At 38.8% G+C, this 27607-nt stretch overlaps 1 protein-coding gene across 1 annotated transcript; it reads left to right on the top strand.

Moving 5' to 3' along the window:
- The first annotated feature begins 1223 nt into the window (after positions 1 to 1223).
- Positions 1224 to 27597, top strand: chs1 (chitin synthase 1). The gene is made up of 35 exons (XM_068731178.1): positions 1224 to 1477; positions 1682 to 1770; positions 3436 to 3571; positions 5339 to 5524; positions 6026 to 6227; positions 7041 to 7201; positions 7537 to 7612; positions 8074 to 8192; positions 8665 to 8842; positions 9079 to 9175; positions 9385 to 9481; positions 9988 to 10109; positions 10468 to 10563; positions 11019 to 11183; positions 11281 to 11428; positions 13798 to 13863; positions 13950 to 14125; positions 14207 to 14265; positions 15002 to 15202; positions 15323 to 15491; positions 15701 to 15816; positions 16205 to 16384; positions 16485 to 16589; positions 16755 to 16872; positions 17577 to 17658; positions 17744 to 17970; positions 18225 to 18337; positions 18474 to 18555; positions 18754 to 18907; positions 19110 to 19214; positions 19542 to 19652; positions 20895 to 21032; positions 21137 to 21216; positions 21605 to 21671; positions 26495 to 27597. Exons 2-35 carry the CDS (start codon positions 1724 to 1726, stop codon positions 26573 to 26575), a joined length of 4260 nt encoding a protein of 1419 aa, XP_068587279.1. The 5' UTR covers positions 1224 to 1477; positions 1682 to 1723; the 3' UTR covers positions 26576 to 27597.
- The last annotated feature ends 10 nt before the right edge of the window (positions 27598 to 27607 follow it).

Raw genomic sequence — 27607 nt, 5'->3', positions numbered from 1 at the left:
ATTTATATCTTTGTTTGGTGCAGAATCCAGCAAAAATATCATAATAATCAATACATGTTTTTTTAATGAAAATGAGAATGATGTAAAAAAAAATCACAATTGCTATGTCAGTCAAAATAAATAATCGCAATTAAGTATTTTAATTATTAATTAATTAAGCCCCAGCCCAAATTTAGTTTTACATGTTAGAATGATGTACAGCCTACAATAAATGGATCAACCTGACTATGTTTACAAAAAGTGATATACATGTTGTACTCTATGGAGAAAAAGCCCATCCACATTAACCCTGTAACCATCAAACTGTGTTGAAGTTCAGTCAAAAACAAAAAAACAACAACAACCGAGTAATGGTTGCCATGGTGCTGGCTGGGTCATACACTTTACAACCAAAGTGAGATAAAGAAAAGATAAACCTCGCCATCTCAGGCCTCTATTGGGCCATTGCTCATCAACCCTTATGAAACATATTTCATATGTACACCAGTCAAAGCTCAATCCAAAACACTATATTGGACATCTCACAGTCATACATAGGGATGGTATTATATTAAAATTATTTTTTTTGTATATAACAACCATGGTACTGAATACAAGGTAGGCCACCTATATGTAAGACTCTCCCAAAACAACTCCAGTGCACCCTCCACACAGCATTATCTTTAGTACTGAACACTATAATAAATGTTGGACTTAGTTAATTAAAGAGAGAGAGAGAATCCCTAACCAATACACCCAATACTGTTCAACCTCAGACCAGCACTGCTGGAAACAGTCCATGTGGACAGCAAAGCAAGTGGAACGTATTGGCCAAAATGCAATCTGGGAACCCACCAGCTATCATCTGATGAAGATTTAGCTAAAATTAGAATGTAAACTCCCTACTTGTGAAACAACTCCGTTGTACGCGCCATCGCTCAACTATGTATGGAGGAGTCTGGCATCCACGTCTGTATGTGTGTTCCAGTGTAAATGACCCTTGTACTGTTTTATTGACACTCATAAAAACTGGATATATGACTTGAAATTTTAGTCAGTGATAAACTCTGATTAGTCACGCCACACACACACACACACACACAAATCACGTACATTACTCATGTTGGGTGGTTACGGCATCTTATGCTCATGATTACCTTTCAATATCTGTCAAACCTGCACACGCACTTCCTGGTTTGCATAGCTTTCATAAACTATGACCATCAGAACACACACACACACACACACCTGGGCGGGCAGGACCTGACTGATACGGGTGTCTCCTCCATAAGCTAGTGATAAACGGATGCAGAGAAACTAAGGACTTTGACACAGTTGGTTTCCAGTGCGCTCGACAATTAGAGACTTTTCAAAGCTTTCAAAAGGTTTCATTCCAAATACTTTGAATGAAAGTGAGTGAGAAGAAATGCAGCTAAGAGTGAATTACTGAAGACCTGAGGATAAAGATCTAATCAACAGAAGAATTAAATATACCAAGGTAAATATATTCAGTCTTCTTATATGTAAACATGATTTAAATGATCAATGCTGACCATGAATTAAAGAAAATATATTATCTTACTTCTAATCTATTGATTCTTTTATTTACCGTGTTAATGTTTCACTTTAAAATACATATTATAATTTAGGTATTCCATCGGAAAATAACTTCCTGTTTGAATATTTTTCCTCTTTGAAACAGATTCTACATTGGCCATCATAAGGAGTGGACTAGTCAAGCAAGATGGAGGAAATCAAATTCAGAGGAAAGAAAAGAGAGGGAAGACACAGGTAAAGACTAACCTACTGTGTGTGTTTAAAGTCTTCAAGTTTCATTTCTGTTTTATTTAAGGCCTGATGTTACAGTTGAGAGACAGGGGATCATATGCAACATGAATTTAAGTTAAACACATATGTATGTATGTGGACAGCAGCACACTGAGCCCAGCTACCAAAGTTTAATGTTATTCAGCCTGTTTGATCAGATATGTAATTGGGGAAAAAAAATGTGTGTTGCAGACATTTTCTTTTTAGGGAGCAGAAATCCATCTTCTTCTCTGGGGGTCACATTAATATTTGTATTCTTTCTTGCATTCAGATTAATACTGGAAGTAACCTGGGCCTACACAAAAAGTAGTTAAACCAAAATGTCCGCATCCGCATGATGCAGGAGGGTGCGCTGACTATGCTACAAGTGGTTACTTAGCAAACTAATGCACATACTAAGTGAGTACGACAGTAGTACAAGTAGAACTACTACGCATTTGTGGTGTCCGCAGCTGTGTGTGAGACATTGTACAGATTACTGAAAATAAAAAAGAGTTGGATCAAGGGAATGTTTTGTATACTTGTTTGATTCATGACTTAACTTATGAATCAATTATTACAATAGTTAAATGATCAAAATAGCTAAAGTCGACTCAATTGTCTGTCGATCAACTGAGCCATTATTTGTTGAAGCTATAATTAATTAATAGATCACAAGGTTAAAATACCAGATCAAAGAAGCAGTATCCAAGTCATTTAAGATGAACCTCACTTAATGTCTGAATATCTAAGTCAAACTATAATATTAGAAATGTTACTGCACAAATTCATACAAATGCCGCAGATGCATCATCCGTTCATAATGGATACAAAGAAATTTGGATTTGCTCACATCACATCATTTTTTAATCAGAAACTGTCCAGATGGTCCAACATGGAAATGTTTTTTACTGACATCATTCGTGTACAATAGTTGTGAAGAAGAGGTAAAGGTCACGAGCTTCATGTGCTTAACCACAACAACTTACTGGATGTGAAAGAGAAAACATTAAAAATGAGCTTGTTTCCTTAATTGAGTGAGGACAACGCAGGTAATCCTCTCGCCAACAAAGCTACCGAAGAAAAGTTCATCATGCCATCAAGTTCAAAGGTTGTGCGATTGTCTGTATTAGTCGGACTGATTGAGAGAGAAATGCGTTGAACACAGCATTCAGCCTCTCCACGTCCTCTCTGTAGGCACACCGTCACAATTTATCGACATCTTAATCATCGCCAGGAGGTCAATAGTTAGCGAGATATTGGTAATTAATGTAATAACTTGTGTTTGACATTTGTCTTTGTTATTTTCTTTAAAAGTTTGATCTTTGATAGAGTAATGTAGGTTTCTTAACCCTAAATTAAAATGATTTGTTATAACAACAGAAATGTGCTTAAATATATTTTTATATTTATATAACTGCATGTACAATATTTTTACATTTGAATAAACAATAATCAAATGCAGAGACAGTTATTTAACAACATGTTAGGAAATAGTTACATTTATACAGTCTTACAGTTACAACCGGCCCTTAGAGGGCGACCATGATGCTGATGTGGCCCAGAGTGAAAATGAGTTTGACACTCCTGCCTTAATACATGAGATAGCAGTGATGAAAGTCAATGAAAGTGTTTTCATGTGTGTCTCAGGGATACGTGGGATCCATTCCAGCTCAACCCAATCGGAGCTGAGAAGGAAAGTAAGAGAAGATGTTTCCAGTTAGCCCAGTACCTGGTGGCTGCTATCGTCGGTTTAGCTGTCTTGACCAGCGCCGTCGTTGCTAAGGTGGGATAATCTGTATGTCTGTCTGTTAAAGGTTATTCAGCTCTTCATTGTTTGGGTTGAGGTCCAGAGAAAGAATCATCACCATAGAGTCCCTGGCACTAAATGTGAAGCCTCGAGCTAAAATATTTACAATCTTCTTTGATAAAAGTCTAAAAAGATGTTTCTTTCACAAACAGACTCTGAAAAATGTATATGTATGCCTTCTCACTATTAGGTTCAACCACCGTCTTGTCTTTTCTGGCCTTAGCAAGAAAGCCTTTCAAATACATTGTTCTATTTTAATGGTTGATGTCTCTATCTGTAATTTGATGTATTACAGGCAGCATTTATTTGTAATACTGAAAATAAGCATGAGAGTGCTTTGAATTGTTAAAATTGAATTTGATCACTTGTCCATCAAATCTTTGAGTTTTCTTCATTTGAGTTTCTGTAGGTACTACTGTTGAATATGCATATGCATTATGCGATTATTCAAATACTTGTGTATCCAACTCTTGCTGGCAGTAGTGTTTGAAGCTCTTTCTGTGTTTAATATTTCGGCAGGTGGAAAAGGTTGTTATATAAATTAAAACTTAATTTGAATATATGCTGTTGGTCTAAATGATGCCTTTCTTCAACAGTATCCCTTCATGTAGCCGACATCTTAGAGTTGTTGTTCCTGGGAAATATATAACAAACCTTTGGTGACAAAAAAATTGAATAAAGTTGGAAAACTAAATAAACTGCATACGTAATGTTATATTAATCAGGTATAAACATGTCAAACATGAATAGTTTCTAAAAACATCAGTGTCCACTCTGTCGCTGTCTGACTGTCCCACAAAGTAACATGAACAACATTAATGCTATGCTACGGTACAGCTTACAGCACTAGAGTATACTTTTGTACCCAACCCTGTTGTCTCTATGTGTACCTCTGCCTCCCTCTTTGCAGTGTCATCTTCATTTGCTCTCTATCAATATTTAACTCTGCAGTATGTGCATGCGTTTGCATCGTCTGCCCTTCTGCTTCTGCCCTGTTTCAATATTTCATCTTCCTCCTTTGGCCTCGTCTTTATCGCTCTGTCTTGATGACTAATCACAGGAATAGGCTCAGTCATAAAACAATGCATTCCCTGAATATCACTGTCTCGGTTTTCCTGTGTGATCAAAGTTGTAATTGCAAAAATCTAGGGATTTTCCTACATAACTCTCCATTATTTAGCATCTTAAATATCTGAATCTTTATCAAATTATTTCCCCACATCAAAAACCTTGAATGGCTTTTTACTGTTTTCATAATGGCATTGCCTCTTCTCTGTTTGTACATCTACTTGTCGTCGTTTTGTGTTGCTTTTCTTCGTGTATGTGATGGACTCAATGTCATTGCAAATAAGGGTCACCCTCAATGATCTCACGAGTATAAATAAAGGTTGAGGGAATGAATGAATGAATAAAAAAAGCAAAGTGATTATTGTTCAACCTGATGAACTTCCTTATTGGTGTGAGTGCAATAAATCAAGGAGGTGTCCCGGTAAAGGTAATCAGGAAGTGGTTACTATAGTTTATCTTCTCTATATTTACAGTATGGAAGTACTGCTACACACAGCACTTTACTGGAACTGCACAACAAAGGACAGGGACAAAGTGAAATGCAGTTTTTAGGGTCTCTCTACAATCTCACTCTAAATAAAAAGAAAGATGTACATTAATTGTACAACTAGTACTTTACTTTTGGTATTCTGTCTCAACTCTTCTTTAACACTCACTTGCTCTGTGCTCAATCAGGGCTCTCTCTTGGTGTTGTCAACCATGTCCAGTCCAACCTCCCTGCGCAGCCCAAAGGAGAAACAGTTCTACATGCTGATGCTGGTTTTCTGCCTGGTCTGCCCCAACTTCCTGGTGTTTCTGAAATCACTGTGGAGGTGTGCCTTCAAGAGCTTTGTACAGCCCAACATGAAGACCATGGCATTTGTATGTTTTTCTAAAGCATATTCATTTATTATATAATCTGCTTTGCTTGTAATTACAATGAATAAGATAGTGGAAAAATGTATATCATAAATCTTTATTACAAGGCTATTGCAGCAATATTTGTTTGCATTCATTATTTATGGCTGTACTCGGCTGTTGAGATTATTAATCTTTATGAGGAAGACAATTCAGGGAATACTTTAGAATGGGTCCACACTGTTGAATATTTAGCCGAACTTAATCTTAAACACAGCGATACACAACTTTTAAAAACTCAAAGGTCAGTTTGTGCACATTGAGAGCGACGCTTCTTGTGGTCCCTCACTACCACTATTAATACATTCAATAAATCTAGGTAACCTGAAGAGAGTTTGATTTCCTGATTAAGCTAAACTAGTCAGAAGCATGATTTTCAAAAATGATGAATGTCAATCTATATCTTGCAATGCCTAAATTTGACATTGTTACCACCAATGATGTGTGCTTTTGTGTCGTTTCCAGATCTGTGCCATCGAGTGTCTGGTGTCTCTTGGTACTTCAATCCTGGTGCTAGTTGTAATGCCTCAGTTTGATGTGTTGACTAACCTCTTCATCAGCGGAGGAGTCTGCATTATTTCTGCCATTCTGCAGATAGTATACAGACTACAGAGAGAAACATGGAAAATCCTGTTCCCAATCTGCTCCCTCATTCTCACAGTTGCTGGTAACTCTCTCTTTATATCTACTTTCTAAATGCAACACTGTCTGTCTGCCTGTCTCTGCCTCTCTTTTTTTCACATAATAGTTGTATCATTAGTATTTTTTCAATTCATGACTGACAACTACTTCAATGTTGCATTTTTTAAGTAATCGACCCTTCGCTAAGTACCGCCCCTCGAACGCAAACTGGCCAATCATATCTCCCACCAAGGTCTGTGCTCCATAGACTCTCATGTAAGCGTTTCAGATCGTCTTCATCTTCAGGTTGGTTTTGTGGATGTTGCGCTAGCCACGGTGAAAACGTTGTGTAATTGTGATACTCGTTACCCCTAGAGGTTGGAAGGAGATATACGTTTCTAAACGTTGTGTTTCTACCTAAAAACCTGTGCAGATTACGTTAACACATCAATAATTATCATTAACACTATGCTACACAAGCTACTGAAGGTATAATTTATGTGTACACGTGCTGCTGTTACATTTTAATGGTAACGAGGAATAAAGGCCTACACGACTCTACTTAGCAACTGGCGAAGGAGACAGGAGACCATTTGCTGTGATCTGTTTGTTTTTTAACCTGTTTTCACTGCTGAATCAGTTTGACATTCTGAATATATCCTTAGAATGCATATTGTAGACCATTCTGTCTGCTTCCAAAAAACTTCTACTTCTTCAGGGAGTGCAGTCAGTAACAGTGAGTGTGTGTTCCATGGTGGCAAGGCTTAGCGAAGGGTTAATTTGCTTGCATTCAAACTCACTGACATGATTGAGAGACAGAGCTACAAACTAACAGTTTAATTACTTTACTAACTAACAGGTTACTGCCTCCTGGGAGTTGACTACTATGTCCGTGTATCATCATACGTGGATCTACAGAGTGCTGACTGCTTTATCTATGTTGGAATTGGAATTTTCTCTTCACTCCTCGTCTCCCTCTGCTGGTGGGAAAACCCGCTGCAAGCTACTAATCGGATGCCGGTATAATGTGCTTCTATTGATCTTCACTGCACCAACCTTTAAACTTTATTGTTTATTTATTTAAATCAGCCAACAAACTAGAATTCATCCCTTACATTCACTCCACTGCAGACTGCAATTTAGTTATTTAATAAGCTGAAATTCCCTACTGACACCTAACCTATTTTAATTGTTGTATGTAATTGTACTGCCCACTTGGCCAGCTGTGGCAGGTATTTTTCCATGTGTTCTGATAGAGCTTCAGCTGGATGTGTTTCTAATGCATATTGATAAATCGTGTTATTGACTTGACATGATCAGGGAGGCTTTTCTCTTCTCTTTCTTTCTCCCTGCAGGAAACACTGTCAGAACTGGATGGTTTCAGGGACTTTGTGTTTGTCATCAGCAGCATTCTGAGGATAATAGTGATAGGTAATTATCTGCCATCAATGTCTGTATCAACAGAAAAAACATGCAGACAAAATAACACAGGCTCTTGGATTGTATCATGAATAACAACATCACTGTGTGTTGCCGAGTTTTCTCATCATCTCATTTCCAACATTCACACTGGAGAACAAACAGATGTCTGTTAGAGGTGCAGATGGTTTGCAGAGGAAGTTCTCCAGCTGCGATGAAGTCTTCACTTGTTGTTTTCAATTTTGTCGGGCGATGCTGTCTATTCTTCTCAACAAAACACTTTTATCCCTTTCTACACAACAGAGTGTTTACTCTATTTCATGTTTACCTATCAAAACACATTGTGCTCTTTTCATATTGTACTTATGTAGACTATATTAAACATACTTATATATTTTGTGTTATTTTTTAACACATAGTAACTTTATGAGATTGTCTCTTTCACGTCAGTGATCGCATGTGTTCTGTTGCAGGAGCGGTATACCTATTCTACCATGTGCTGATTCAGAAGTCCATCATCTGGTCGGACTTTAACCTGCAGGATGAGGACTGGGAATTACTGCAAATAGGACTGGTGCTGTTTTTCTTACAGGTAAGTGGAAGGAAGACATCCAAACAAACAGCCAAACAGATGGGTATACAGATGGGTATACAGGGACTACGTATATGAGTCATGGGTCTTTTCCTCTGCTCCCCTTGGGATCTTTCCACTTTAAGAGCTGCAGCTCGTCTCTAGGTGCTAAATGGTCACATGTCATTTTTCTACATCTAATGAAGGTTTTGCACAAGTAAAATTTAAGAAAAGTGTAACCGTAAAAAAAAAAACGTGTTTGAGCTCATGCAATATTTAGAGGTTAAAAAAAACTACAACTTACAACTTTTAAGATCGACTAAAAATGTCCCCCGTTGATTCTTAATAATTCCAGCAGGTTTAACTCAATCACAAATCAGAATCAGATCTTACTGGCTTTCATTTACAAGTGTAATCTAAAGTAACCAGCAGCATTGAAATATTGAATTTTGCACCCCTGGCAGTAATTTATATTCCTTTGCCCTTGTCTCAGGCCTTCTGCTCAGCAGCCTGCCACTGGTTCGGGGTGGTGGCCTGTAAGATTCATGCAGTCAGGATGAGCTTTGCGCTGCCAGTATGTTGCACAGGACCTGCAGTGCTGCTGTTGGGAATAATACTTTTCATAACCCAGGCACAGGCTTTGGACGGCGCAGAGCACGGGAGCATCACAGGTGTGTTTATCCTCTTAACATTTTGAGAATTGATTGTGCTCCGCTTAAATGTACTTTTGTGTGAAGTTAGTTTAATTTAATCATTTTAGTCATGCATCAGAATGTTGAAACATATGCCTACCTATAGTCTTGTGGTGAAATGCATACTTCCCTGAAAGCTCTGTGTGATAAGAGTAAGAAACATAATTTCACTTATTACCAATTCCCTAAAACATTAAGCTTTGTTTCCATTGCAGAGTTTTGTGAAAGCTTGGTCTACTTGAGTAATAAGAACACAACCCCTGTGGTTTTACTGGAAATCACAAGGAGCATTTGTCGAACTTCACTCAACAGGTACGTTTGTGTGTTTGTATCAGGTTTAAGCGAAGCTAGCAGCTGTGCTCTCTACAATTCATGCAGCCTCTGTGCTTGATAAATGTGCTTAATGCGAGTAAAATGTCCAGAAATGACATATCATGCAAAGTAACATATGTACAGGAATCTATACACACATTCAATCTATGTATTTTTCCCAAAATGATTATGGACTATTTGATTGACAGCTATTACTTGCAATGGCCTTTTGGAATGCTGGCACTGGAGGGAGTGTGTATGTGGTCAGGCTTCGTCACGTGTACCTACTATGTATGGAAGATCAAGGTATCGATACAAACACACACACACACACACACACACACACACACACACACAGACGTTCATACCCTTCATTTACGATAAGCTCCTTAAAGAGTCAGTTCACCCAAATTATGAAGAGATATCAGTCTTTCTGACAGATTTCACCTGCAACCTCTATACGAGGGAGGTGAATGGACTTTCCTTTGTGTTGCTTACAGCATTGAAAAAAAATTACATTTTACAGAAGTCAGCAGCAACATCTCTCCCCAGAAAAAATTTCAATGTTAATCTTGATGAGTCAAAGAAAAGTATTCATTGGAACTACTATTTTACTATTTTTTAGCAGCACAAAATGTAGGCACCTCAAAACCCGGCCAAATAAAACTACTAGTTAGTTTCAAGCATCCATGTCATCTAAAGCTACATTCCACTGCCAGACATTCCAACATTACATGGCACAATTTACTTCTTACATGTGGTTAAGCAGAAAGACGTAGACCTAAATGCCTCTATGGTTCACCATGTCTCAGGTCCAGCGTATAGAGAGAACCTCCCAGCTCTTTGTTCGTCGACTCTATGAATCTGCTTTCATTGACCTGTCTCTGCTGCTGAACACCAAGATGAAGGTGCCACGAGCCCGAAACCAAGAGAGGTGAGAGGGGTCTGAAAAGAAGGTTTCTCTGGTTATTTTATTTTTATTTCAAGCAGGTAAATCATATTAATCATATTAGGGTGATAATTGTGTGCAGATGCAGTGGAAGTACAGATATCCCTTATCCCATGGCCTAATTAATTTAAAATGTCATCATGAGTAGATTAGCTTTTGAAGCATACTTTTGGAGATTTTGATATCTCTGTGTGATGATGCACACAGACATTGTTGTGATGAAAAAAATTGTGATGATTTAGAATCAACAGACTGTTGAGAGATGTGCATGGTCGCAACATGAAATGTTGAAGGCTTCTGTTGAACCTCTCCCTTCCCTTCACCCCTCTTCTCTCCCTCACAGCCACGAAGAGATGCAAAACTGTGTGATCTATCTTTGCGCCACCATGTGGCATGAGACCTATGATGAAATGCTTAAAATTCTCACCTCCAAGTTCAGGTTAGAGACACTGTCACCGCAGACACCTATGTGTCCAGGTATCAAATCCACAACATGGGTTTCATTCCTGTCTCACATACCTTTAAAGAGCTAGTGAACAGTGGTATGGTCTGGGGCCGTCACAACAGCGACTGAAAATCTTGTTTTTATTGATCTCCACCGGTTTAACTTCTCACCTCGCTGCAGTGATGCAGAAGTGTACTCCAAGGTGTATCAGTAAACCATCAGCCTGGTGTTATGTTGCTCTTTTCAATGTCAATTATGAATTAAATGTATCCACTTCATTCGCGTACAACTTAAAATATTCAAGAGCTTGAAAAACATTTGCGCTGTTTAGCATTTAAAATTATATTCTCCTATTTATTTCCTGTCACACTTTGACATGTTGTACAACAAAAGTAAACACTTGACTAAATAGGCTTTTGCAGTATTGATACAGTTGTTTGTTGTTTCAGGCTGGACCGCTACCGAGGTGATCCAAAGGAGAACCATAAGGACTGTTTTGACTTTGAGTGTCACATTTATGTAGATGATGCCTTCATGACTGAAAAGGACACAGGAAAGAGGCTGGTTAACTCCTACGTTACTGACTTGATCCATGTTGTCATAGAGGTTTATAGGTGAGATTATCCATTGATCTACCATCTATCTTTAAATGCATCCATCTATGCATCCATCTCTCTTCCTAACCATCCTTCTTTCTATCCATCCATCCAGGGTGTTTACCAACAAAGAACCCGATGATGTGTCGATCATTGAAACCCCCTACGGTGGCAGGCTGATGTTTGTTATGCCTGAAGGCAACATGCTCTATATTCATCTAAAAGACAAAACTCTCATCAGGAACAAGAAAAGATGGTCCCAGGTATGGCGTAGTAGTGGTGTTTTTGTCCTAAAGGTATCATGGTATGAGACGCTATGCGGTGGCCAACAGTAAAAGACTTGGACCAGCTAGTTCCCAGTTAGAGGTCTCACACATTACTAAAAGAAATGTGTGAGACCTCTAATGTAGTGCTTAGTGCCCAGTAATCTCTGACAAACTTAACTTACTCACTCCTCATACTCACTATATGGCGGTCATACCCTAAATCCACATCAGCAAAACCAGTGACTTATTGAGTAGTAGTAGTTGTCCCTTTTGATGGGAGATGGTGTTCTTCAACTCTGATTCTTTAGGATTCGGAATATTTTCACAAAGAAATCACTTAGTCTGTCAAAAAATGGTAAAAGGCACCACATTTCTCCAGAGTCCAAAGTATTGTCTTGTTTGTTGTCAAATTGCTTGTTTTGTCCGAAGCCCAAATATTTTCACTCACATACAGTTGTGGTCAAAAGTTTACATACACTTGTAAAGAACATAATGTCATGGCTCTCTTGAGTTTCCCCGTTATTTCTACAACTCTGATTTTTCTCTGATAGAGTGATTGGAACAGATACTTCTTTGTCACAAAAAACATTCATGAAGTTTGGTTCTTTCATGACTTTATTATGGGTTAACAGAAAAAGTGATCAAATCTGCTGGGTCAAAAATATACATACAGCAGTGCTTATATTTGGTTACATGTCCCTTGGCCATTTTCACTTCAATTAGGCGCTTTTGGTAGCCATCCACAAGCTTCTGGCAAGCTTCTCGTTGAATCTTTGACCACTCCTCTTGACAGAATTGGTGCAGTTCAGTTAAATTTGATGGCTTTCTGACATGGACTTGTTTCTTCAGCATTGTCCACATGTTCTCAATGGGATTTAAGTCAGGACTTTGGGAAGGCCATTCTAAAACCCTAATTCTAGCCTGATTTAGCCATTCCATTACCACTTTTGATGTGTGTTTGGGGTCATTGTCCTGTTGGAACACCCAACTGCGCCCAAGACCCAACCTTCGGGCTGATGATTTTAGGTTATCTTAAAGAATTTGAAGGTAATCCTCCTTCTTCATTATCCCATTTACCCTCTGTAAAGCACCAGTTCCATTGGCAGCAAAACAGCCCCACAGCATAATACTACCACCACCGTGCTTGACGGTAGGCATGGTGTTCTTGGGGTTAAAGGCCTCACCTTTTCTCCTCCAAACATATTGCTGGGCATTGTGGCCAAACAGCTTGATTTTTGTTTTGTCTGACCACAGAACTTTCCTCCAGAAGGTCTTATCTTTGTCCACGTGATCAGCAGCAAACTTCAGTCGAGCCTTAAGGTGCCGCTTTTGGAGCAAGGGCTTCCTTCTTGCACGGCAGCCTCTCAGTCCATGGAGATGCAAAACACGCTTGACTGTGGACACTGACACCTGTGTTCCAGCAGCTTCTAATTCTTGGCAGATCTGCTTTTTGGTGGTTCTCGGTTGACTCTTCACCCTCCTGACCAATTTTCTCTCAGCAGCAGGTGATAGCTTGCGTTTTCTTCCTGATCGTGGCAGTGACAAAACAGTGCCATGCACTTTATACTTACAAACAATTGTTTGCACTGTTGCTCTTGGGACCTGCAGCTGCTTTGAAATGGCTCCAAGTGACTTTCCTGACTTGTTCAAGTCAATGATTCGCTTTTTCAGATCCATGCTGAGCTCCTTTGACTTTCCCATTGTAGCGTTTGTGAGCGTTTGTATCCAATGAGCCCTATTTAAATGGCCTCAGAGAAGACACCAGCTGTAGTCACTCATAATCACTCACAAGAAGTTAAGAGGCCATGCTATGAAGCTCATTTCATTGACACAACTTTCTAAGTCACCAAAATTGCTAATTCATGTTGCTGTATGTATATTTTTGACCCAGCAGATTTTGTCACTTTTTCTGTTAACCCATAATAAAGTCATGAAAGAACCAAACTTCATAAATGTTTTTTGTGACAAAGAAGTATCTGTTCCAATCACTCTATCAGAGAAAAATCAGAGTTGTAGAAATAACTGGAAACTCAAGAGAGCCATGACATTATGTTCTTTACAAGTGTATGTAAACTTTTGACCACAACTGTATATGTCAGAGAAAAGCAGCAAATCCTCACATTTCAGGTACTGAAACCATTTACTTGACAAATTATCAGAATAGTAATCATTCTGTGTGATATAATTAGCTATACTGTCTTGTCTATTTGCATTATGGCTCCTTTCAACACAATTTCATCATGTCTCTCAGATGAACCAAATTAATAATTGACAAGTCACCTGTGTTTAAGTTTCTGGGGAACAAATACACTATTTAAATTGCACCTATGTCTTTAAGAGCCGATCTTACTGTTTATGACTTTCAGATTATGTATCTGTACTATCTACTCGGCTGGAAAGGCTACATCGTCAAGAACCCTCAGAAGATCACAGTAAGATTTTTTATATTATGTTTAAAAAGTGTACATATTACTATTTTGACAGTATGCATATAAAATATCTATCTGTTTTTTTCCAGCGCCAGAATAACCCATGCAGAGAGAGCATGGTCTCTATGTATGGAGAGATTTTTCTGTTGCCTCAGCATGACAATGACTACAAGAGGAAGTTCATCTCTGATGACAACACTTACATCCTGGCTCTGGACGGAGACACAGACTTCCAACCTAAAGCTGTGATTCTGCTTGTAGACAGGTCAACCATTGTTTTATTCCAGTCATTACGGTATATAAAGCATTTTTAAACAGTAATTAAAAAGACTATTTTCATTGACAGGTTGAGGATGTATACCAGCGTAGGTGCAGCATGTGGTAGAATCCATCCTACTGGAATGGGTAAGTAGACATTGTAATGGCCTTTTTAGCAGAAGGTATGGTAGTTTGATCAAACAAGGTTCAATTTGTCTTCAAGACCTAGACCTTGATTGTACTTTAAGCCGCTTGTCCTGTTGAGCCAGTGCTGAGTAACCACTGTAGGAGTTTACACTGGATCCATTCAACACAGTGGGGCATAGCAAAGTGTCTGCTCGCCAGGATTTGTAACAGTTGTGGGGGAGAAAGCCACCCAAATCCATGCCCTTAAAAAGGCAAATATAACAAAGTCATGGGATGAATTATTGAAACACCGTAACTTCATGATTTGGTTGTTCAAGTGGGAACTTCTTGACATAGTATAGTTATTATATGTAAAAGCTTATTTTTGTTGCAGTAATCAAAAGGTATTACCCTAAAAAAAAAAAAAGGGTATCATATAATCCCATATTGATATCCCAGCACTGGTGCTTTCTGGGTTTAATTCCCTCCGCATACAGTCAAAAATGAGGTAAGATGGGTTTTATGAAGCTAATTTGTCTCAAGGTAGGAGTAGGGTTGTAAAGTATACACACGACATATGCTGGGATAGACTCCAGCTTCCATAACCCTCAACATGACTGAGTGGAAATCGATCATTTAAGAAATGAGCATTTGTGAAGGATTGTCTCTAATTTCTCTCATCCTATTTCCTTCTTTTTTTCAATGATCAATTTGCCTTGAATCTCTGTGGTCATCTCCTTGCCTGCTGCCCTCCCAGGTCCCATGGTGTGGTACCAGAAGTTTGAGTATGCAGTGGGCCATTGGCTACAGAAGACAGCAGAGCACGTGTTTGGCTCCGTGCTGTGCAGTCCAGGATGTTTCAGTCTGTTTCGAGGATCAGCCTTAATGGATGATAACGTAATGAAGAGATACACAACTACTGCAACCAGAGCTTCGGAATATGTGCAATATGACCAAGGTCGGTTGGGAAGAGCACCAACCATTTTTCCCTCGATTAATTTAGTCTCTTGAACTTTCTTTTTCGACTGTTCACGTCCATCCTCTCTTCTGTGTCTCGTGTGTGCATGTGTGTTTCTAGGGGAGGATCGCTGGCTGTGTACTTTGTTACTGCAACAAGGGTGGCGGGTGGAATACAATGCTGCATCAGATGCATACACCAACTCACCACAGGAGTTTAAAGAGTTTTATAACCAGAGGAGACGATGGGGACCATCTACACTGGCTAATACACTGGACCTTCTGCACAGGTTAGGGTTAACTATTAGTACTTCTATTAGGATTATAATCAATATTTAAAGTGGTGTTTACGTCCTTAGCATGGCACTTTCTAACTTAACTGATTTAGTTCCTGTGTTTCAGAGTGATATCTACAGGCTACACATCTATAATCAGCTGTTTACTATAACGCTATGACATGTGCATTGTATCTTATAACATTTTCTAATTTAAATCACAGTGGTGCAGAGACGGTGAAGAGAAACTCGTCCATCTCCAGGCTTTACATCTTCTACCAGATGTTCACCGTTGGTTCCTCTATCCTTGGTCCAGCCTCTGTGACTCTCATGATAGCAGGTAGGTTCATTTCTTGTCATTCTGATTAATTGGTTTGTAAATATGGATCGTGGGAGCAGTAACATTGTAAGATTTGGGTCTTACATTTATGATCAGATTGTTTTACTCGGCCAGTTCTTTTTGGTTACATTTTCATTGGAATGAATGGGCCAGCATCTTGGAAGACTGTATCCAGTTTTTATAAAACACCCATGGACATGGCCTAAATCAAAACAGACTGTATATAGTATAGAAAAACTGTAATGGTGACTACTAGGATACCCACTTTGCCTTGCAAATCTTTATTAGTAAACTTTCTGTATTGATAACTTCATCAAAGTCCATCTACCTGTCTCTGTTGTTTACCCCCCCCCCCCCCCCCCCCCCCGCCTCTGTCTTTTCCTGCCAGGTGCTTTCCAATTTGTCTTCAAAATGGCCGGTACATATTCCATCATCATCGCAAGCGTTCCTCCTGTGTTCTACATCATCGTCTGTTTTGTAGCCAAGGCTAATAACCAGATAACCATTGCTGCCATTATGAGTATTCTGTATGCGTTCCTCATGACTGCATCCTTCTTTTCCATCATTGGTGGGTAAAAACTCTTTGTGACCTCATACTTTTTTCAAATTATAATTTAGTAAATTATTTAAAACCTTTAAATTCACACACGCCTCATTCCGTTTTTTAGGTGACATGGTGATTCAGGGCACCTTCCTGACCCCCACTGGCTTGTTTTTGGTTTCAATGGCAATCATGTATGCAGTGACAGCCATGCTACACCCAGAGGAATGGGGTATGGTTCTATTATTTTATTTTAATCATCATTCTCACATTTGTAACGATCATGATTCACTATGATGTTAACAGTGTTATGTTACGTTAGGTTATATCCTGTTACTAGTTTTATGTAATGTTATGTAAACAGCATTATGTTCAGTTATGTCATTTTCTCTTCCAGGAATGATCATCTATGGTCTGATGTATTTCATCTGTATCCCCAGTGGATACCTCCTACTGACCATCTACTCACTGGTTAACATGCACATTGTGACATGGGGCACAAGGGAATCCAACAAGTAATGGACCAATTTTCTAATAAATTCATTCTTAATTTACAATGATATTAAGCAAAGACAAGCAGTCAGCAATCCCCCTGACTTACAAATCTAATCATCCACTGATCTAAAGCCAATCTACCGGACGACCTGATTACCTGACTTGTGATTTTAGCACTAATGGTGTGTGTTAGTTGTGACAGTGAAGGTAACTGTCAGGGGAATGTAAAACACTGTTGTAGACAAAGTAGTGTTTCCTGCTTGTAGCACAGGCTGCAATAACAGAGAATGTGTCATTATAATCAATTCATTCAATTTTGTGAAGTTGGTCAACATGGATACAAACTCCAAAAAGGGAAGAATTCTCCCCGCATAACAACATACTAAAAATGTATGTGATACAGAAATAATTTCATCAATCAACCTCCATTTATATGGCATTTATAAGCTTATAGAGACGTACGTACACAGGAATATGAAAAACATGAAATGGGAAAAAAATGGAAAAGTCAAAGACACCCTTGACCCATTGACTTGTGCAGAAGACATAAAATATTACAATTATGTAGAATTTAATATGATGATGAAATCCATCCAGTAATCCACTAATTTTTCCATAATACAGATCAGTGGAGTTATTTATGCCGATCTGCATTCTTAATAATCACTGTATATTAATGAGAGTATGTCTTTTCTCACTGTCCATCATTCTGTTTGTCTGTCAGGGGAGAAGGAGAAGCGAAGAAGAACCATAACATTCTGTGTGACAGAAACTGTACACTTTGCTGCTGGGACATGAAGTTACAGGTACTGTCACCAAACAGCCACAGGCAACACTTCCAGGGGATAAATAGAAGGACAGATTCATTAATGGTATCCTGTTGCTTTACAGATAACACAGGAAACAGAGAATCTGATGCTTCGACAGATGACAGGCCAGACTGCACAGCAAGCTCCTCCCCTTCCCATCACCAACCAGGACTCATTGATTCAACAGATGGCGCCTGAAGCCAAAGTTGATACAAACACAGAAAAAGCTGTGGAAAGAGCTGAGAAACTTCCAGCTGAGAAACACAAGAGGAAGGAAGGAAAAGGCAGTGACACTGCTTCCTACAGCAGGTATTTATTTGTCTTTTCTTTCTTCTCTTTTTCTATTGTTTATTAATATTTATTAAATATTTCAGTCAGTCAGCCATCGGCAACCTGTACTGCCATAAAGTTAATCAGCTGTCACTCATGAGATTATTAACACTTCCATGCATACAAACTCACCTCTACATACTGCTGACTTGTGACAAAGGCAAACACACACTTGGATTGTGCAATCAATACTCAACATTCATAAAAATTTGTGTGTGTGTGCCTGTGTGTAGTGATGACAGTGTCAACAAAAAAAGCATATCACCCAGTGTATATGACGAAGATGACGCTGAGGAGGATGATGACTTGATTGCTAACCCAGAGGAAACAGAGCTTTGTGTCAGCGGTGAGAAGCACTTTAACAGTGTATTTGTCCTGAATATTATATACATACATAGTATGTATAGCATACAATAATGACGTTAATGGTGTGTGTGTGTGTGTGTGTGTGTGTGTGTGTGTGCGTGTGCATGTTCGTGTAGACTGGGTAACGCCGGTGAAAGCAGAATTTTTGAAGAAGCTGACTTATGCCAACATGAAGAGAAATCTACAGGAACAAATACGGTAAATAATTTACATTAAGGAGAGAAATGTACAATGTTTGTATCTTCTTTATCACAAAGGCTTTTGTCACAACGTCCACAAAAACTGTGGCAATGTTTGCACGAAGTGAACATTGAATTTAACTGAAAACAAATGAATAAACTTTTTTATTGCAGTTGTATAATTAGAGTTTTGTTTTTGTGGCTTTTTTGTCCACAGATACACACTCTGTAACAAAAAGGAGGATGACGTGTGTGAGGAGTTGGTCTTAATGTTAACAGACACTCTTAATGGACAGCTAAGTGGAGTGGGGCCTGAAGATGTTCTGTCAGAAAGCCAGCTGGAGGAGTTAGAATATGCCCTGGAAGAGCATGTAATAATAATAATAACACATTAACTATTCATTACAATGTATAATTGTATTATATCATATTCAAATGCTTCCAATTCACAACTTCTATATTGTCGCAATCTCGGACTGTATGCCAGAAATGTAAACTTTAAAAAAACAATAAAAGAAGAAGATGAATTATTGATTATCACTGAATCACTAATGGACTTTCTGTGTCTCACAGTCTCGGCGTATCCTTAGAACCAGTCAAATGGAGAAATTAGAGAAAAGAGTAACCGCAGCAATCAAGAAAACACTCACCGCCCCGCAAGTGAAAAAACTTGATGAGGTAAGATGCCGATTCAACCCCTGGCTCTGTGAGAAGAAAATAATGTACAACAGCTAGCACGTCAGAATCGACTGGAGAGATCTAAATCCTTTTTTTCAAAGATAAACAAATAGTAACTTAAGTGGGTAATCAACAAAAATGTATTGCTATAACAATAGTTTACACCTTACAGGTATAGGGTGACAAAGTTAGGTTTGTAAATGTTCTGCATCAATGTCACCCATGGAGCCAATAAGGTGGAAGAGGTACCCATTAGTACCCATTTTGCCTTAAATCAAATAAATCCTTAAAATAAATATTTGTGTGTGTGCATTTGTGTGTTTTTAGGGTGAGCAGGACTTCTGGAACAAGTTACTTGAGCGCTACTTGAAGCCTATTGTTGACAGTAAAGCACATCTGGAGGAAGTCACCAGAGAACTGAAGTCACTACGCAACAAGGTCAGCTATCTTTAATTGTTCATGCAAATGTGTCACTTTTTTTTGTTTGTGCCATGAATTCTGGTCTAGTGGACATACAGTATATGTAATAACGATACCTCGAGCACGACAGCTCATTTATCTCACGCTGTAATTAGAATTAGCTAACTTTGTTATGCTGGGCTCAGACTACACAAGTTTTAAAATCATAACTGATTTTGATATCGGGTTGATTCACAGAGATAAGTAGAAACTTGACAGATGTTCTTCTCTCTAATGTCAAACATGCACTACAAGATATGAAAATCATGACCCATCACACACTCCAAGATATTGTTAAGATTACTGTGCCAGAGGGAGCAATACATGTGGTCTCATGAGGAAGCAGATATAAACTAAATGGAAAGTCATGTGGAGCAACAACTTGCAGCTGTAATGCTTTGCAAAAAACAAAAGCAGATGGTTGGGGAGACGCGTTCAACACAGGTTGTTTATTCCAGTCAGTCATTCTCAAAGTGGGCTCCGGGGGCCCCAGGGGTTTGTGTCACTCTGCCAGGGGGTCCATGCAATAATTTGCTATGAATTATGCAATTGTGCTGTATCATTAAAATGTGCATATCTACAGATGGGGACCAGTTCCACCCATAAAACAAACATATTGTGTCCATTACTCCCACTCAAGTTAGCTTTGGGCCAGAAACTCTGATATCAATCTGTCATGTATCACTTCACTCGCTCTAATACAAACATTCCAATCAAACACGTCTGAAGTAATAGACTGAAGTACTATCATGTGTTATGCAACACTGCTATGATTAATTGGTATGTGTCCCGAGCTTTCTGCCAATGACTTGGAGCAATAAGTTAATTATTTAAAGCTCAAACACTTAGTGAAAGTCAGCTTTAGACTGGTCATTTTAATGTCTTTGGTTTTCTTGCTATTGTTCATTTTCTGAAAGCTTTTAAGATCAATTGCTTGGAAAGTATGCTGTCAAGTTGAGTCAAAATGCAATTTGTATTAAACGACTATGTATAGTATGTAAGTATATAAGTGGTGTTAACATGATTCAAATTGATACACTTTCTGTTCATCACTATGAAACAGGTCTGGAGTATTTAGATTGAAAGGTTTTATGATACAAATAGTTCCAATGGCATCTAAGGGTACAAATGGTAGTAGCATATGCTTACTACTATTGACATGTTATTAGTAACTGGTATGAAGACCTCAAAGTATCATGAAATTCTCCTTCCTTCCCAAAGGCTGTGTTCCTGTATTTCATCGTCAACGTGCTGTGGGTGGTTGCTACCTTCTTCCTGCAGGCCATTGGAAATGATGTCATCAGCATCAAGATCCCAAAATTCTTTCCGAACGGAAGTGAATCTGATGAACCCCTCAAGGTTGGGACAGACAGACAGTCTTGATGCATCTTTTTGATTGTTTGTCACTAGTGCTGTAACTCCTGTTCAAAGTAATCACCATTACTGTCATGTTGTGTTGATAGGTGGAGCCTCTGAGTTTGATGTTCCTGTTGTCTTTTGCTGTTCTTCTTCTTATCCAGTTTCTGGCCATGTTATATCACAGGTACACAAACACACAAACAAACTTCTGTATGTGCCGCACACCCACTACATTTTCATTCATATTCAGTTTTTACTTTTTAGCAGCTGTAATATCAGACTTCTATTTGACAGCCTCGCAGCTAACTCACAGACTGAGCCTGAAAACTAAGCAGGAAAACTTCCTAACAATCAGATACTGGAGGTTGGATTTTGTGGCAAAGAAATACCAAAGCTATTAACTGTTATTAAATATGTTCCCGCACCATGAGCAGGACATTTCTTATTCGTAGAAACCTGCCTTTATGGAAAATTAGAATTACTCCTGTTTTTCTTGGAACTACTGAACATCTATTTCCTAATATTCCTATTCTTTCTACATGTGTTTGATCTTTGTGTCTCTCTGTTTGCAGAGTCTACACTCTGATCCATGTGGTGTCCTATCGCAGCACAGAGAAAGACTACAAACCGAGAGAATATGTAAGAAACAACAATCAAACACACACAAATTAGACTGTGACGGTCCGCCACGGCCTAATTTGACACACAGCGATTTCAAAATGAACCGAAACTATTTTAACACTTCTCAACGAGTGGGCGGGCTTGAAATGCGCCTGGAAAGGCCCAGAGTGAGAGCGGCTCGTGGCTCCATGCGTGAGCATAACAGCTCCCCTCAGCACTTCACAGGAACGTGGACGCGGTACTTATTGTACCCTCTTTCACTGCGGGGAGCAACGCGCCCAGTTGCTCCCAACGCTACCATCAACCTGGACCAGCTATCCTCAGTGCAATGTCTGCAGCGATTTTGACCAAAAAAAGAAACCTGACCTGTCTTGAAACACGGACCATGTCTCATTTACCAGTTTTTTGGGGTTGACTTTTTTGCTGTGTCATCACTATTCCTCATATCTATAAAACCAATGTGTTATAACAGTGGCGGGCCGTGCATTTTATACCTGGCCTTCTGTGAATAACCTAATTATGAGCCACAGCTACGGTTATTATTTGTTTCTAGGGGTTTAACAATACACGTATTCGTATAAAAAAAATTCGGTACGAGGCTTACGAACCACCGAACAATACGTTTGAATAATACTAGTGCGTTTGGAAAATGCAGAAGCTTAAATTGTGGGAAATATGTTTTCAGTGGACTGCGCTCACGGAGGAGACAACGGGCTGTGACCTCTGAACCCAGAACAAAAAAAAAGCTTAACGGAAAACAACCGCGGCAAACCCCACGATGACGGGATGCTTCGTCATTAACGGACAATGCATAGTCAGAATCAATGTAATTAACACAATGACAAGAACAAACTCACATGAACCAGTCACATATATTTATATGACAACAAAGCAACAAATCAATCCAGCGACACTGCAGCGCTAAAACACGTATTCCACCGCACACTGAAGAGCACGAGCCATTCAAATATTATTCACATCAGAGGGAACAATATTAACCATATCATAAAAACGACACGATAGAAAATCTAACAGTAGTAACGCTATTGCAGATGTAAAAACAAAGCAGTTCACTTACCAAAGCTGCTGTTCACTTAAAGACAAAGTCCATCCTCCTTTCTTTGGAGTTTAATAGAAAATAGAATCTACACCAAGCAAAACGCTAAAAATGTCATAACTTCTCTTACTTATGTTTTAACCTGAACTCTTCCTAAACACTAAGATCTGCTAGATAGCTTTCTGTTTGACAAAAGTCACGCTGGCCAACTGACCAATCACTGCACACCTTAATGCTGACGTACTTAGCAGGCTACCTGGGAAGCTCTGGCACGTCAAAGAATACGCCCAACATGTCAAACTAAAGATCTGATTGGTTGAAGACGATGACAATCAACAATATCGTCCCCATATACTTTAATCTGCAAAGTCTACCTAGAGGACCTGGGGCCTCTCTCCTTACATAGAGACATAGAGGCTGAATCTGATTGGATAAGAGCTCTACTTAAACAAGCTGCACTGGAAGCAGCGCTGCAGGCTGGAAGCAGAGCAACTGAGGAAGACAGGAGCTGTGCAATGAGAAAATAAGCTAATGGAAAAAAATTATAATACATGTAGTGTATTTATGAAAAATTATTAAATTATGAAATAGCTATAACTTTGTGATTCTGTTTAGGCCAGCAGAAAAGGCTTAGCTGGCCCTGACGGCCCACCACTGGTTTATGATGATATTATTTAGCGTACTAGAGCATAATGGCGAAAGAAGTACCGAGAACTTTTACTTCAGTAAAATCAGGGGTTGCAGTGGGCCGTAACCATCTGGAACGGTGTTCTGTCACCTTCAATAAATAAGTAGGCTAAAATGAATTTGATTGACAGTCTCATAAATAATTATGTCGAGCAATTTAATCTTTCATGTGCTGCAGCCTGGCCTTCCTTTCAGCTGATGCCATCAAGATACTCACTCAACAAATCAGAAAGTAATGTCACCCCACAGTCATTTTTCCCAACCGCACCGCTACACAAGCGGAACTTACTGGGAATTGCCATTGGAAGCGAGACATGAGCGAGGGGAGTCTGCCTGTTGTGAAACAGGCAAGCTCACAGACAGACTGGAAGCCCTGATCACTCGCCGTATATACGGATAAGTTCAAAACACATATACAGCTGGATGTTAAAATGTGATATAAACAGCTGTCTTTGCAGATTACGTTTCACTTAACTTGACAAAAATAGACTTAGAAGCATTAAAAAATGCTGAGGGTCTCTGTGAGGAAATGGCGGTTCTAAGGGAGGGGGGGGGGGGGGCTAACAGCAAATTGTTCACACCACATTGATCCATTCAGAAGGAACATTGTAGTTATTCATGGGCAGAATGTAGGTTAACACTGAATGAATATTCTTATGGTTATTGTTACATATCCACTGTTCGTCTTTTGGAGAACAAAACGTATGGTGTGGTATGTAACAGTAATATAACGGGTACCCCTAAAATCACGGCCTGGACCCCAGTTAGAAATGGTCTACATACTAATAGCGGGACTTGATACATAAAATGGAACTGATTTGTTCCGTGAGACTGCTGAGTGATGGCCGTAAAAGTCCCCCATTTAAATGTGACTTAATTAAAAGTTTTTAAAAAAGCATTGTTGTCAAAATATATTTAAAAGTACCAAAAGTAAAAGTACTTAATATGCATGATGGCCCATTTCAGAGTAATATAGAAAATAATATTGGATTATTGATGCATTCATGTTTTCATCACCTTAATGTTGCAGCTGGTGAAGGTGGAGCTAATAATAAATAGCCTCTTTTTTGGGGCTTTTAAAGTTCACCAGACTGATGCATTTTATTTTATAATGTACTAAATTTTCTTCCGGGCCGAGAGCCACCCAACACAGTCTCACAAAATCCTGAGGGAAACGCTGTCCAAGCATTACACACCACACTAAACCACATTCTCCCATTTTTACAAAGGGAGGATGGTGTGGTGTGACAACAAAATGATGTTTCAATTACAATAAAACAATGCATGTGTGATATACATGATTAACTTGATTTTATGGATGGAAAACACTTGTATGTTTTTTTTTTAATTTGCAGCTTTTAATCTAGCTGCAAATAAAGGGTTAGACTTTTTTATAGCCTATACATTTCATAAATTGGTAAATTCTGGTATTGTGCCAACTACAAATGAATTGAGCAGCAGGAGATTCCACACATGACCCCCGCCAACACATAACAGATGGCTCCATAAAAATGCAGTATTCCTTAGCAATGGGTTATTAAAGCTCATTACTCATTAGCACAACTCAAAAGGAAAGGAAGGGTGATAACAATCCAATAAGCAACACCCGGACTTCTGCACAGGCTACAGACAGTCACGAACCACACAGTCAAACAGGGGACTTGACACCTACGATGTCAAACTTCAGACAGACTTCACTGGCACACAAACAGCTCAACCCATTACAAGCGATATGCTAAGACGAATGTGTAACAGTAAAGATATGTTCATTCAGACAGCCACAGAGCGAGCAGGAAGAGGACGTGATTGACTCACCTACCTGCTGTGTCCAGATGTTTCCCCGCTGTACTTCTTGTCTGATACATGTGTACAAGTATTTCCTGCCATGTGCTCCGACTTCTTCGTCTTTGTTTACTCCGGCGTAACCGTTAGTTGCAGTTTCGGAATCATTTTGGGCCTAATGGAAGTGGTTTGTTTCATTTAAACGAACTTGCTAACTTTCTGAACTTTAGACAGGCAGTCGCCTCCCTTCACATTATTCACCCGTGTCTTGGTGCTCACTCGGTTTCCCAGTAGCGTGAAGTTCCTAATTAAGGGGCGTCAAATTCACCTGCGTTAGTTTCTGCCGGTAGACACAATCGCCTCTAACAGTGTAATACCATCTGTCACCACACAAGCTCATCTCAATTACACACATTGCAAGCCAGATGGCGCTGTTTCGCTAATTGTAAGAAAGTTACTGGAAAAAAACAACAACCTTGGGATAAATTGATTGAATGGAAAACTGAGAATATTCAATGAACATCTGACAATTGAGAATGACACTGAAAATATGAGATTTTTAAAAAGTATTGAAGATTGATTTATAATTAATCCCAATGAGAGTTATAACTACTTAATAAACAATTCCATAATTTAGTTTTGTGGTCTCCAACCTGGGAAATCAGGCCCTCCACAAAGGGTCATGACATAAATATTTAATTTTATATATACATATATTTTTTTAGATCGGACTCTTAACACAAACAACAGCTGTCAGATGAGCCTATTTGACTTAAAAGTACAATATCTAACTCTAATGACTAAATCTACTTTGGTACATTCCACTGATGTAATGTCAGCCACTTTCCACCTGCAGTTCCTGGGCAGGTAGGCTACAAAATACAATAGATACAGAATTATACGTACAATATATTTGTAATATTACGTTTTAAAAAGCATAATTTGGAGGGCTGTAATATTCAAGTTTTACAAGGCTCAAATCTTCTGCATACAAAGCAGCTTTTTAAAAGGTTTTGTCTCAGTATTTTATCTATATTTTTCAATAATCAAAATGTGTGCTGATTGGGCACCCCAGTAGTGCACCATGAATCAAGTCCTTAGTGCAGAGGCCCATGTTTGATTCCAGCCCAGGCTGTATGTCGTCCCCTCTCTCTATTTTATGTGACTGTAAAAAAGCTAGATGCAACAAACATGGCCAAGAAAAATTTGTAACACTTAAAGCCAGAGACAAAATAATTTAACACAGAAAATCTCAGTTAGGATAAGTCCTTTCATTTACATGTAAATCTGTCTCTTTTTGTGTGTCACCTTGGAGGAGGATGATGATGATGATGATGGCTTGACTCTGGAGAACCACAGCGCCAAAGGACTTGAGTTTAGCAGTGACGACCTGTAGACCGTACAACCAACTGGAACCAGTGAAACCCAGCAACCAGCACATTGGCATCACCAGTGCCAACAGGTCCCTCCCCGTTTAGCTATCACATTGCAGTAAATACAGTGAATGTTAATGATTAAACAGTATAGAGTCCTTGTAGACAGACCACGTCTTAATCTTGGTGTCACAGGAAATTATCTCATCTTCAGCTATTCTGCAGCAGCTGTTTTGCCTCCAAGCAAGTGAGAATCAAGTGGCACAGGAGAAATAATTCATAACAGATTAAATAGGCTTTGTTCAACAACTTAAACTGAGTAATTGTTAAGATGTGAGCTCATGTTCTATATAATGGCTTCTTAGATAGTGTTTGAATGTATCTGCTCTTAAGACTTGTATTTATTGTATTTGAAGTGTGGTTGAATGCATCAGGTCCTCAAACAAATGAAGGTCCTGATCCAAATCGCGGGTCTGAAGATAGACGGTGTTATGTGGTTCAGACTGCACATCTCATTGAAGGCTACAATCATTTAGGCAGATTTGAAAGAAATCCTTGTAGACACACAACTTCACTATCAGAAATTCTACATAAAAATCAGTGTAATTTGTTGAGTTCTTATGTGCCTGCACCAAAATCATTTTATTAATCACAATGAGCTAGATGTAAATGTAAGCAAATCATTTTCATTTATCCAAGTAAATGTTTTTATGAGCTCCTTGTCAATTCAGGTTAAAATAATCAAATACTTGAATGTGTTGCTCCCAAGAAACAGTGACAGTCCTTCGAAGATTTTTAAATGCAACATTTACATATGAAATATTGTAACATTTTTTTTTTTTGTTAAAATTTTAAAGTCTGGTGTAATTTACATTGTTTCCTTTTTAAAATTTTTGTCAAGATGGTATCATTGTAATTATGTACACAAATTGTAGCAATGCACTTTACAGGGATAAAATGTTTTAGTAAACTCCCTGGGAAACTACTGATTAAATCAAATAAGTGAACAGTCTTTGTATTGTAAAATAAAGATATCAGCAGCCAATAGTCATCTT

The sequence above is a fragment of the Cebidichthys violaceus genome, unplaced genomic scaffold (assembly GCF_023349555.1).
Source record: "Cebidichthys violaceus isolate CVI_PGR_0920_01 unplaced genomic scaffold, fCebVio1.0.p SCAF_5, whole genome shotgun sequence".
In the NCBI taxonomy this organism is placed as follows: Eukaryota; Metazoa; Chordata; class Actinopteri; order Perciformes; family Stichaeidae; genus Cebidichthys; species Cebidichthys violaceus.
The sequence above is the reverse complement of the archived record's forward strand: the minus strand, read 5'-3'. Positions and strand labels throughout refer to the sequence as shown.